Source organism: Epinephelus moara, chromosome 19 (genome assembly GCF_006386435.1).
Source record: "Epinephelus moara isolate mb chromosome 19, YSFRI_EMoa_1.0, whole genome shotgun sequence".
Lineage (NCBI taxonomy): Eukaryota > Metazoa > Chordata > Actinopteri > Perciformes > Serranidae > Epinephelus > Epinephelus moara.
The window spans coordinates 32,197,780-32,211,855 of record NC_065524.1 but is presented as its reverse complement, the minus strand read 5'-3'; the positions used below and the strand labels follow the sequence as shown (position 1 = coordinate 32,211,855).

At 38.7% G+C, this 14,076-nt stretch overlaps 1 protein-coding gene across 4 annotated transcripts in view; it reads right to left on the bottom strand.

Annotated features, from left to right (window-relative positions):
• Positions 1 to 1,729: 1,729 nt before the first annotated feature.
• ddx43 (DEAD (Asp-Glu-Ala-Asp) box polypeptide 43) overlaps positions 1,730 to 14,076 on the bottom strand; it is an 18,711-nt gene continuing 6,364 nt past the window's right edge. Inside the window, exons 4-17 of one of the 4 annotated variants that reach the window (XM_050071245.1) lie at positions 12,055 to 12,276; positions 11,840 to 11,921; positions 10,977 to 11,136; positions 7,924 to 8,042; positions 7,633 to 7,743; positions 7,380 to 7,521; positions 7,110 to 7,210; positions 5,112 to 5,199; positions 4,731 to 4,858; positions 4,449 to 4,558; positions 4,137 to 4,275; positions 3,937 to 4,024; positions 2,158 to 2,382; positions 1,730 to 2,036 (exon numbers count right to left, since the gene is read on the bottom strand). In XM_050071245.1, coding sequence (XP_049927202.1) covers positions 2,173 to 2,382; positions 3,937 to 4,024; positions 4,137 to 4,275; positions 4,449 to 4,558; positions 4,731 to 4,858; positions 5,112 to 5,199; positions 7,110 to 7,210; positions 7,380 to 7,521; positions 7,633 to 7,743; positions 7,924 to 8,042; positions 10,977 to 11,136; positions 11,840 to 11,921; positions 12,055 to 12,276 — 1,700 coding nt within the window. In that variant the 3' untranslated portion in view covers positions 1,730 to 2,036; positions 2,158 to 2,172. Of the gene's footprint in view, positions 2,383 to 3,936; positions 4,025 to 4,136; positions 4,276 to 4,448; positions 4,559 to 4,730; positions 4,859 to 5,111; positions 5,200 to 7,109; positions 7,211 to 7,379; positions 7,522 to 7,632; positions 7,744 to 7,923; positions 8,043 to 10,976; positions 11,137 to 11,839; positions 11,922 to 12,054; positions 12,277 to 14,076 lie in introns of all 4 variants that reach the window. The other 3 variants (XM_050071246.1, XM_050071244.1, XM_050071247.1) reach the window with 3 other exon arrangements.

Here is a 14,076-nt window from a genome sequence, read left to right as displayed (position 1 = left end):
AAAATGTGATAAAAACGTCATAGTATAGTATGTCGTCAAAAATGTGTTTTAAATTTCATAGTATAGTATGTCGGCCAAAATGTGATGAAAACGTTGTTGTATAGTACGTCATCAAAAATGTGTTTTAAATTTAATAGTATAGTATGTCGTCAAAAATGTGTTTTAAATTTCATAGTATAGTATGTCGTCAAAAATGTGATAAAAACATCATAGTATAGTATGTTGTCAAAAATGTGTTTTAAATTTAATAGTATGGTATGTCATCCAAAATGTGATAAAAACGTCATAGTATAGTATATCGTCCAAAATGTGATAAAAACATCATAGTATAGTATGTCGTCCAAAATGTGATAAAAACATCATAGTATAGTATGTCGTCAAAAATGTGATAAAGACGTCATAGTATAGTATGTGGTTCAAAAATAATGAAAACAGCGTATTTGCAGGAATCCTGAGGTTAATTTCAATACCTTTTTAAGACTTTTTTAAAATCTTCCAAAAAAACCTTACGACCTCATCGCCATTTCAAGCTGTCGATTTAACTTAGTAAACAGTTGTAATTTGCAATCAAATCTATGGAGTACAAACATACAACAGAACTCAGATAAGATGAGAAGGATTCTTTATTGTCTTTTGCTACTCTGTTTGGTGCCTGGACATGCACCGTCGTGTGATGTTGCACAGGTACGCGCACGGCCCCAAGTGGCAATCCGAGTGTGTCTACCTACATATCGTTGTTTGTAATAGTCGCAAGAAGGAAAATAAATTATACATTCATGGATACTATTTGTCAAAGCTTGAATGCCAAGAAAATTTTATACTTCATAAAATCGCAATTAAGACTTTTTAATACTTTTTAAGGGCCCTAATTTTCCGACATTTGATTGATCAACTTTTAATACTTTTTAAGACCCCTGCGGACACCCTGGAAAAACGTCATAGTATAGAATGTCGTCAAAAATGTGATAAAAATATCATAGTATAGTACCTCATCAAAAATTTCACGAAAAGTATGTCGTCAAAAATGTGATTAAAACGTCATAGTATAGAATGTCGTCAAATGTGTGATAAAAACGTCATAGTACCATAAAAACATCCTAAAAAAGTGCCACAGAATAGTATATATAAAAAAAAAAAATCCTAAAAAATATCATAGTAGTGTAGGCCATGAAAATATCCTAAAAATGTCATTGTATAGTAGGCAATGAAAACATCAAAATTTCATAAAGTATGCCATAAAAATATCATTAAAAAGTGTCATACCGATGTATGCAATGAAAATATAGAAAAATGTCATAGTATAGTGTGCTATAAAAGTATAATAAAGTGTCATAGCATAGTATTCGATAAAAATATAGTAAAAGTGTAGTATAGTATTATATGCGATGAAGTGTATAGAATTAAAATATCGTAAAAAAGTGTCTTCGTATAGTATTCTTATATTATTATTAGTATATTACTATAACTTCTTATAGTATGCCATAAAAATTGTATAGTAGGTGACTTCACTTAAATCTGATCTTTCATCTGCTCTACATGCACCAACGGTAGAAAATACACATTCAAATATCTTGTGCGTTGAAACGCTTTGGAAAATGATCGATAAATGATCCCCCATTTTAGTGGACGCACAGAAATAGTGCAAAGACATCACTGCATCATATGGAGAATATTTCAAGTTACCAAGCCAATAAAATACTCTGGCTGCAACGTCTCTTTAAAAGGAGAATTTATTTTGCAGATTTAGATCTGCCAAATCAAGAAATTACATAAACTTAATATTCAGAGTGATAGTACATACTGCTGTGGTTGGTGAGTTACAGACAGAAGAAAACTGTCAAAATTGTGCATTTTAAACTTTTTTTAAAAACAGGAGCACAACATAATGAGGTGTAACTGCCTCATTTTACAATGGATGATGATCCAGCAAAATACAAACAAACTTTTAAATGAAAGACAATAAATCAAATAAAATATATATATATACATTCAAAAGAAATTACAACACAAGCGGTTTCAGATCCTGCTTCATCCTGCTGAGAAAAGTGTAAGAAAATTAACATTAGTCCTACATTATAATATAATACAGGACTAATACTTCCACCTGAGTAGTTTTGTAAACCTGTGTGAGAAACCTTGTAGCATACGTGGACTTACATGAACAATCATGCATTAGAATCCCCAATTTTCGCTTCGATCCCTGCCTCCTCTTCCTCCACCATCTCTCCAGCCCCCTCCTCCTCCTCTTCTTCTTCCTCCTCCTCCTCCTCCTCCTCCTCTTCGTCCTTCTCCTCCCTCTCGTTCCCTTGGATTGCACAGCTCCTTCTCCCTCTTGTGCTTCTCGTATCGCTCTGCCATCAGCACCAGCTCCTCAGGAACCTCCTGCAACAGGAGTCACAAAAATTACACTTTAATACACTTTGCTAGATTTTGTATTAAATCTACTTTAAATTCGACAGATTAATTAAGATCAATTAAGAACATAACACATGCTTCCCACTCAATAGCACTGTTCATTCCAGCTTTTTGGTTGCAAAAATGTTTTGAGAACTGATGTGTGACTTTGTGTCAAGAGTATATGTAAAAATATTTTTTTAAAATAAAAAACTAAAATGCGTTTTGGTGTTTCTATATTTTGTATATTTCATTGGATGAATCTTAAGTTAAAGGACATGCATTTGTATACTGTATACACTCACCGGCCACTTTATTAGGTACACCTTTTCCACTGCTTGTTAACACAAATAGCTAATCAGCCAATCAGCCAATCACGTGGCAGCAACTCAATGTATTTAGGCATGTAGACATGGTCAAGACGACCTGCTGAAGTTCAAACCGAGCATCAGAATGAGGAAGAAAGGTGATTTAAGTGACTCTGAACGTGGCATGGTTGTTGGTGTCAGACAGGCTGGTCTGACACCAACAACCATCTTCTTCTGATGGCTACTTCCAGCAGGATAACGCACCATGTCACAAAGCTCAAATCATCTCAAACTGGTTTCTTGAACATGACAATGAGTTCACTGTACTCCAATGGCCTCCACAGTCAAGTTTTGTTTTTAGTCAGGACTTTTAAGTGTATCAGCCTATGGATGTTTTATGTTCTGATAGTTGAGGGAATCTTGAGTGGATGGGCTTTTGTGTGTGATCACTGACACAGCTGTGTATTATTACGCAGTTATGGGCTGTATTTAAGCACTGGGAGCTTCCCGAGTCTCTTAAATTGCATCCACGTTTCCCTCACTTGCCTTGTGGTCCCTCCCACTGGATATGCAAGGAGAGAGGAAACGAGGAAATATGTGTTTAGAGAACTCAGTCGTTTTGCCCTCTAAAGCGACATCTGTTTCTGATGACGGCGGCAGCTGATCACAGCTGGATCAGCTGCCAGTTGGCTTTAACAGCTGCACAGACTTTTGATGGAGTTTTTGTCTGCACATGCATACTAATAAAGACACAGTTATAACCACCAGAGCGGCCGCGTTTCGTTTCTGTCTAACAAACACCTGCACATGAAGAACAACCTACTTCTTGTATTTATACTTTTTACGGTGTCCTGTCCAAGACACAGAATGCATTCATATCATTTACTGATTATTTGAATTTATTGATATTCTGATTGTGAATTCATTATTTATTAACCCAGAATATGGCTGTGGTGTCTACTGAACACTTTAAAGTATTTATTAGGCTAAATGTTCTGGAAAAATGATGAAATTATGTCACTCACATCCAACATGACGCTCAGGAATTATCAGCCTCACGTGTGACTAAACGAAAATTAAAAATGTGAAAGTGTCTCTTACTGACAGACAGACCCTCCTACTCTCTCTGACTTTAATTGTATCCATAATAAAAAGTTCATGGGGTAAATAATAGATCTCGTTTCTAATAAACAAATGAAAATATTTGTGGTCAAAATAATGTGTGTGTACTAACCTGTCCTGCTCGTTCCAGTATTGGAATCAGCTCAGGGGCCATCCTCCAGTTTTCTCTTGTTACCAAGGTAACAGAAGCACCTGAGCGTCTGACACATAAAAGCATCAACATCACAAACTAACCCAACAACAGACAGACACCTGTAGTGACTTTCAATCATGTGACACCAGGAGAACGTCCGTAGACAGACACACACTTACCCTGCTCGGCCAGTTCGGCCCACGCGGTGGACATACTCCTCTATGTTACGTGGGAAGTCATAATTGAAGACACGTGTAATGTCAGCGACATCCAACCCTCGAGACGCCAAGTCTGTCGCGACCAGGATACGAACTCGGCCTGGAAAAAGATTACAGTCTCTGGTCAGTTTGATCCTTCAGACTTTAGTTGAAGCTCATTGGCTTCAAGATAAGACCACCAGCTCCAAGAATAATGTAACTTACAGTCACCTCTGCTTCCTGAGTTAGAGAAAGCCTTTTATTCAAAACCACATTTTCCTTCACGTTACGTACTCTCTTTAAAGTCCTTGAGGGCCTCTTCACGGTCACACTGCTCACGGTCACCATGGAGACTTTGCACAGCCAGACCCTGCAGACACATGTCACTGGACAGGTCATCAGCTCTGAGATGGAAAATGAAAAGACGCACACATGGAACTGTTAGTATAGGTGGTAAACGCTGCCAGTGTAAACATATGGTGGACTCAGGTATTTACTAGGGACTGTGGGTGGCGGCTAAAACATAATTTACTCTCTTGATTCAAAGCCATATGTTGTGACTGACTTCCCACTCACACAAGTTTCTTGCCGACAAAGATGAGGACTTTATCCTGGGGCAGCATGTTTCTGATGAAGTCAAACACGTAGGCCTTTTTCTCTTCTTCATGGACAATCAGCACTGTTTGCTGCACTGTGTTAACCGCCTGAGACCCAGGGAAAGACAGGAAGTGTAGAAACAGCACACAGCATCTCAAATTCACTGTCTAAAAGCCATGAAGTTTAGGAAACGTTAAAAAAACAAATGGCCAAGAATAAATAAAAATAAGTATTTGAGCCATTTTTGTGGGAGAGAAACAGTATTTATCAGTTTGCTCTCATTCAATTGGCTCACGGTCAGAGACAGACAGTGTCTCCAGTATTCAGACACTTCATAGATGACTGAGTGTATCCACTTACTGCTAGGTCCAGGGTGCCCACATAAACCATCATGGGACTCTTTAGGTAGGACTTGGCCAATCGTCTCACACCTGTGGGCCAGGTGGCACTGAAACATGGAAGTTTGAGATGGAAAAAGGAAGTTTAAATTCTACACTTCACATTTCAAAGAAAATCTTCTGTATTAAACAGTCAACATCTATTGTTCATTTGTGAAGATGTAGATTAATTATGCAGTTTGATACATATATATACATTTTCTCTTTTAAAAAAAATTCATGTAGTTTTAAGCATGATGAAACACATTCCCTGAGGTCATTAATATATGAATTCTAACACTCTCCTAGATATGGCCCTAAAATAATATCACAATATTTCAGGGAATTTTCGCGACAACGATATTCTTGACAATATGACAAATTAGTATACAATTATTTTTATTATTTATTTAAGAAAACAGAATTGCAACAAAATACGTGATACACTTTTACAGTTTGCCTTCAAATATTTAGTAAAAACTAAACAAAAATGAAATAATTTCTTTAGTTTGTGAACAACAGCAGTAACTCAGAGTGAGATTCAGATTCTGTTGCAATATTAATAGTTCAACTAAATACAGTCTACCACTAATTACACATTTAAACAGCTCCCAAATACAAAAAATGTCCCCTGGGATCTATATATATAAATCAACAGCTGATTTCCTTCTTTTAGTAAAATCCTAAATGATTGAGTTGCTTATATTTTCCACCTGGACCTTTATGCTCTGCCATTTTTCCTCTAACCATCACGCTGTAACCTGTGACAGGCTGTTATGATACCACAACTATCACACATTCACATATATGGAGTTTCTTGTTGAGCCACGAGCAGCACGTAGGTTTACTTACCAGAGGTTTATTACAAAATGACACTGACTCCTGTGTGTGCATATCGAGAGAGGACAGTGCTGCTGCAGGGGGAGGCACCAAATGAGTTCCCTCTAAGCGGTAAGTCGCTCAAAGAGTCTGAGAAGTCCAGGGCTGTTTGTAAACCAGGCCTAACGATGCCACAGTTTATTCCACACTACTGAAGCTGCTCCTTTTTTTGAAACCACAGAGTCGGTAATAATTTCATTTTCAGCCAGGCTTCTTGATGCCGTGGCTAACAGTATGAAGTCAGTGTCAACAAGTCGAAATATCACGGTATGACTTTTTCATATGATATTAAATATGATGATATGGCACACCTCTATTCTCTTCTAACTGTGGTGGAAACATTGAATTACACTGGGTGGTTTTCATGCTCAAAGTCTGGAATGTAAATGCTCTCTCTCTAGGATTGCATCTGCGGTTGTGTCCTACTGTCTCGTTCATTTAAGTCCCCCTCCATTCAAAAATATGTGTTTTCTAAGTCCCCTAAAATGTTTAATTTAATTTAATTTTAATTTTATATACTTTATTAATGGGGGATGCCTGTGTACTTCCCTAAAATCTGCTATTCAAATGAATGCTAGGCAAACTAGCTTAGATACGTAACAAATCCATGAGACACATATTGAGGAGGGAACAGACTTTGACACAACAGCAGCAATGAAACCTGACAGTGAGAGTTGCATTAGTATCATGAAAGTTTTGATAGCAAACTTGGTAGAGTGTGCAGTTTTTGGATGTAAACCAGACACTGGAGCTTCCTTCCACTATTCACCAAACACCCCACCATAGTTATAGCCATAGTTAGCCTACAAGCTAACAGCATAAACAAATAAAAGATGCTAACTACCCTGATACATCTGCTAGTCGTGGATATTGGTGCACTCCTCATCCGAGTCTAGGTCTGCCCAAACATGTAAAGCTGAATCTGGAAGCAGGAAAGGAAACCTACCACAAGCAGCAGTGGTGGGTGGGATGGATGCCAAATCCAGAATTTCTCAATGAGGGGAAAAGAGTAGATCCAACCCCCCCCCCCTCCTTTTCAGAGATTTTTTTCAAACAGCTACGTGTGAAAACCATGTTAAACACAAAGTGACTTTACTCATACCTGGTCATGACAGTCTGACGGTCTGGGCGGATGTCCAGGAGAATCTTCATAATCTGCGGTTCAAAACCCATATCTAGCATACGGTCAGCCTCGTCCAGCACCTTTACCCAGTGATCAGAGCAGTCATTAAAGGCAACCTGTCAGTACTCACACACAACAATTAAGAAAAGAACACAAACTTTTGCTACGTTCATTTGTGCCAACACCTAACACCTGAAGAATTTCACACACAAACTGAGGCACTAAGACACACAGACACAAACAGCTGACCAAGTAGGTGATGGAGCGCAGACTGATGAGCTCATTCATCTGTAGATCATTTAGTCGACCTGGTGTGGCGATCACTATGTCCACACCGCATTTCACCAGGTTGATCTGGCCTCTCCTGTCCCCTCCGCCATAGATACAGATACTGAGAGAAGGTACAGAAGGAACAGACATCAACATGGTAACTCTACATCGCATTATATTACTGAATTAAAGGTCATCCTTTATGATGTGTGTTAATATAAGACTGCTGGACCTTTTGTAGCCCTTATAGCGGTACTTTTTGCACTCAGTCTCAACCTGCAAGGCCAGCTCTCTGGTGGGAGTCAGCACCAACATGCCTGGGCCATCCTGCTCAGCTCTAGGCCTATCAAGGACAGAAAGACAAACAGACAGAAAGTATCTCACAGATAAACAGACATAAATATCAAAACTGCTCTGAAACAAGAGAAAAGAAACAGTTCTTTCACTAGTTGGAAATAATTATTGATGCCGAAAAGGAAAGATAAGAATTCACTAAAGAGAAGGACGCAGGTGCTGTACTCACAGAGGCTGTCCGTCCATGTGGATGAACCCTGGTAGCAGGTAGGCCAGGGTTTTCCCTGTTCCTGTCTGAGCAATGGCGATCAGGTCCTCCCCGCTCAGCAACACTGGCCATGCCTGGGACTGGTGAAGAAACAAACAAAAACATCATCATACATTTATACAAACACAGAGATTAATAGTGTACACATACACAAAACCACAGCTGGTGTAAAGAAGACTACTCAAGTAACTAATCTACACATACTGTATTATTAAGTTATTAAGCAAAACAACATTGAAGAAATGTAAAAAAATAACTATAACACTATCAAAAGGAATCTACAGATCACATTAAACACATATTTAAATCTAAATATGAGATTTTTTCTTGCATCAATGCGGTTCTACTGTAATAAGAGCAATTATCTTCTTACATGGAGACAACGCAACACTATACAAAATTAATATCACTTAAAAGTTGAGGAAAAAAACAGGGAGTGCTGCACTTGGTTAAGGCTCTGTGTAGTCAGGCGGAATTTATACTTCTGCATTGAATCAACGCTGTAGCTGCAGCATAGGATCTGCGTCAATGTAGAGCCTACGCCATAGCCTGACATGCACCCCCCCCCCAGAAATGTAACTACATGTCACGTTGACGCAGACCTCCTGTCTGTTTCTGTAAGCTGAAACCATTTCCCTCAGTGGAAACAAAGCTTTCATTTACTTTTATTTCACAGATAAGAAACAATACACTGTGAAGACAATAATGACTCCACAAAATAGCATTTTAAGTCTTGTGTGTGATTTATCCTGGCTTCATATGAGCAGAGGAAATCTCTGCTCGTCGCTAGGCTCATTTATACATATATGTTTGGAAAACGTGTCAAGTATGAGACACTTGTTTTGTCAGTGAACATCGTGAGTTGTAATGGAGCCAAATTAGGTACCATTACCTTTATTACATGTTGCCGTTGTTACTGGCTTCGTATGAGAAGAGGAAAAGTTTGCTAGCTGCTAGGCTAATTTATACAATGTAAAATGCCATAGACTTGTGCTAAAAACATTAGCATGTTGTATTTGTGGGGAAAATGTGTCCAGATAAAGACAAGTGTTTGTCTGTGAATGCTGCGAATTATAGCGAAGCTGATTTGTGTTCTTGTGTTTGAAACTGTCTCTATTAAGCCATGTTTAATGTGTGTTTAATCAACTAAACTTTACAGCACTTCACAGCAACCCTACCACCAACTAGTGTTGTTACAGCATGTAAGATCAACATTTTGTGAAATACACTTCACACACATGAATTTATTTCACGCATTTATTACAGAGCTGGAGTCAGGGCGTGTTTAGCCTTACTTAACATAAGACATGAGGCAGGGGGAAAACTGCGAGCCTGGCTTCGTCAAAGTGAAAAACTTTCACTACCATTAAGACCAAATTGTCACTATCTTGTTTGTTCATGAACAGAAACCTATAAAAGGACTATTAAAAACATGAGGGGTATTCACAAATTATAGCAATGTCTTGAACGACAGACAGACTCGACAAAAGTTTCCACTGATATTATGAGACCTGGCAACGATGTACAGGTAATACATTTACTTAAGTTTTGCTTTTGATCACTGGTTGGCAGGCATACCAATCTAACAGCATCACACCAGCAGGTATTAAAAAACATGCGAGCTGGAGCAGAGCACAGGGTGCAGCAGTACAACACCTTCACATCAGCATGTTTGCCAGACTGGCATTGCAAAACACAGAACCAGCTCTGCAACTAATTGAAAGCACAGGCCAGTGGTAATACTCTTCATCAGACCAAGCCTCTTACTGTGAAATGAAAGTGAAACTTGAGGGAGAGATGATGTCGTTTCATTTCCCCCCTGCAGCATATTCTTTGTGGTCGGCACTGACACAGATATAGTGAGCAACATTTCCAGCTAAGGAGCCTTTGAAAAACTCAGGAAACACACCCAGACGCTTTCCCAGAACACATTCGTCACTGGAATTGCAGCATGTGCACTGATCTAATGTGACTCCTATGATTTACATTTAGATATCTTATAGATGTTTGAATGTTTTAAATGTCAATGGCTTCTGTAGCAGCATCCCACTAGAATTTCAGTTAGAGTTTTATGATGCAGGATGGATTCAATTCAAATTTAGAAGACATACATTTCTGTCCCAGGCAATGTCTTTATAGTTTATAGAAAAAAAGGTGTAAAAAATAAAAAAGGGTCTGTTGAAAGTACGTCAGTTTGAAAGTTAGGAACCATTTTTATTACAACACAATAAAAACACTTCATAAGAGAATTGAGTATTCAAATTTCTATCATTTACTTTGGCAGTATTGATAGTAGACCTTCTACACTGCCTCTCTGGTACTCTGAATACAGCATAAACACTGAATAATTATTCTGAGCAACAGTTTGGATCAAGAGAATCTCACATCAAGAGGTAATTTATGTAGAAAAACTGTTAATTAAATTGTTTTTTTGCTCAGCACTCAACACATCGTGTCATCTAAGATTTCCTTTCGCTTCTGCTTTTTGAGACTAAAACCACAGATTAATAAAAAGAAAAAAAGCCTAAATATTTCCTGTCAATGCCGCCATTAATGCGGGTATTTCCGCATATGGATCTCAGTAAATCACGGGGATTACCAATGGCAACAGACAGCAAATTGGAAAAGGTCACAACAGGTGTCTGTACCGGTCTTTGCAACAAACCACACACAGTATACCACATGGACATTTTGTTCCAAATAAGGTGCTTTTTCAACACAGTAATTAAAACAACTCTTGCATTTACAGGACACAGAGCGATGTTTCCCCTGTTCACAAGTTAATAAATTATAGTATTGGGTTATTGGATTATTGGTCACTAACCAAACCAAAGTATTTAACATCAGCCTGATTTGATCAAACCAACATAAACATTAGCTGCAGTGCAACAGTTCAACACATCATAAACTCCATTATTTGAGGAATGTGGTTCCAATGTGTCCAGCAGTGATACTTCAAAGCAAGATTAGCAGTAAACAACAAAAATAAATGTGCCCAGGTACCAGGCTCATACCTGGATGGGGGTCGGTTTGGCAAAGCCAACGTGTTCAATATTTTCCATGACATCCGGGTAAAGCTCGAAGGCCTCCAGAAATGTGCGACAGGGATTGGGAATATTCCGCTTCTCCCCCTCCTCCTTCAGGTCGTCAACAAAGATATTGTTATTCTCCTTCCTGTGGAAAAGTAAACAAGAGCATTGTGGACAAGGATGAATATGCTATGTGTTTATCAGATGTTTAAGAAACCACATTTAGTCCAATCTGTACTGTATCCCAAACCTCACATGAAGATCAACTATGTAGTGTGTTGGTGTTTTTCTGCTCTGTTTACAACTTGTGCAAAGAATATCTTTTCGATTTCAAAAACTAAACCACTTTCACTGTGTCCTGAGGAGCTACAGATCAGTGCTTGATGTTAACTGTGGCCCTTTTGACCTGCACAACCAGATTTACGCTACTGTCAATCCCTTTTTGTAAACTACTTTTCCTGTACTTCCCCGAAATGCTCGCCCTTATTTTGAAGCTTTAGTGAGAACCACTGACGAATTCCGGGACAAGCAGGCTTGCACGTGTCTGCATGACACGTTTGCATACAGTATTACAGCCACACCTACTCAGATAACACATTAAAAGGCGGATAAATGGTGCCACCTATTTGTCTTAGGCTGTAATGGAAAACAATGCAGACAATAAACACTTAAGGGAACAGTGTTGGTTTGAGAAATCTGGGAGGTTTGAGGTTTTGCAAGCATGTCAACTAAAAGACAGCTGTCATTTGACTCTACTGCTGTCTACCATTGTATAACATATTGTGGACATCCCTGTTTACACCCATGAGCTAGATGCTGTGATGAAAAGGCAACTGTGTTAGATTTACCTCCATTGACAGACTTCCTCTGCCGTAAGCATGGATACGCTCTCTGCCTCGGTGTAAAACTTCTTCTTCATGGGTGGGAGGTCTGAGAGAAGTTGTAAATATTATTGAGAAAGAGTTTAAAGCTGTAAATGAGGCCTATTCATTGAAAAACATATCCCTTTCCAAATGCTTGGGGACTGAAGTGTATGCAGAACAGTGACAACATGAGCCCTCACCCTTCCACTTGAGCTCTTCATACTTGTCCTTGTTCTCCCGGATGGAGTTCCAGTCGATGGATGCAGGAGCCGGAGCAACATCTGCAGCCTGCAATGCTGCAGCAGACCAGACAGAGTTATTCTTTACCCCTCCATCATCTCCCCTTCTGTAGCCTCCTCCATCACCTCCCCTTCTGTAGCCTCCTCCATCACCTCCTCCATGGTGCCCCCCCCTACCAGGACCTGAGAGATAGATCAGCAGCACAGCAAAGTTATGTTAATATTTTCAGTACAGAAGATCAGTATAGAAATAATCAGGCCATAAGCACCCTGCTTCTATTGACACAGCCATCTAATTTGTGATGATGCTGCTTTGGATACCATCAAATTATGTCCCAAATTAAAGTGCCAGTATTTACTGCATCTACTGAGATATTTTTTTCCAGTTCATCTTGTGTCATTATTATTCCTAAAACAAAAATATTTGTGCAGTCTGTGTTGATATGCAGCAAACTGTACCAACAATGCAGAGATTAGCTGTAAGCTAGCTAGCAACAGACACACTGACTGTGGTTATGGAAGTGTGCCTGTGTGTTTATGTTAAAATCACATCTTTCTTTTGACTTTGTAAGCAGCCACACAGCCTTGAAAATTTGCCCTCATTCTGTCTGAAAACACAGTAAGAGCTGCAAGATGCTGCAGCTGAAATTTAAGTGCTTTAAAGTAGGGATGCACTGATTGTGAAATTCCGGGGCGTTACCAATGTTTAAATTACAATTTGGATGAAGCCAGAACTGATATTTTGTGTCTTTATTTATTCCCCCTTCTGTGCCAGAGAAACAAAGACATCTGCACTGAACCCAACTGTTTTAAAGTCATTGAGCTCTTCATTACACTACCTTTGAATGAGCACAAATTCAATCATAGGATAGATAAAACAACCTTTTATATATCCTTTCATGTAAAAACATTTTTTTATTGCTTCAAAAGCCTTGACTGTATATATCATAATTCCCTCTTTAATATCTATTTTATATTGCTGTGAAAACATCAACAAATTTCTCCTTTAAATGACTATTTCTTAAAGTTTCTCACCAAAAATGACATTTTATAAGATTACATTTAAACACATCATACATTCTAATTTACCTTCGCCCAATTGTCACTTTTACTGAATTGAGCTTGAACTCATCATAATGGAACATCATAAACTGTTAGCTCTGGGCACTGGCTGCTAACAGCTAACCTTAACTAGCTCTCCTCCTGCCGATACTCGGATTTCAACAAGGATTTGTCATTAATGTAGCATCAGCAGGAAAAAAATACACTTCAATAGTGTGTTTACCGCATCCTTTCATCCTCAAGAAATCCAAAGAATATCTATATTCATCCCAAACATGTTTTCTATTGTCCCCGGGATGACAGGTCGATGTTAGTCACTGAGCCCTGCTTTTCAGTCTGCACAAAACTGATGTAAAACAGATAAAGATCAGCCACAGCCATCAATGAATGTTATCTTATCTGCCCACAGACCAGTGGCAGTCAACAAGGCGTATAGACGAATTCGGCGAGTGATTTGTGTATGCCGCCATCTTGCGGCGCCGCCATTGCTGCGGTGACATGTGTCAGTCATCACTTCATTATGCTGTCATTGTGAACTGACTCTCCACAATGACAGCATCATGAATAGCTGGATTGATGATGTTAGACAGTGGCCTCTGGTAACTGATGAAGGTATCTTGAATGAACACCGATATTAATTTAGAAATTAATCATTTGTTTGAGCGATAAGCAGGAAAGATTAGAGTAATAGGGAGATAACAGACTGTATCATTTAACACTGTGTAATACAGTCAGGTCCATAAATATTTGGACAATGATACAGTTGTCGTCATTTTGGCTCTGTACACCACCACAATGGGTTTTAAATGAAACAATGAATACCTGCTTAAAGTGCAGACTCTCAGCTTTCATTTAAGGCTTTTTTCAAAAATGTAGTATGAACCGTGTAGGAATGTCAACCATTTCTTCACACAGTCCCCC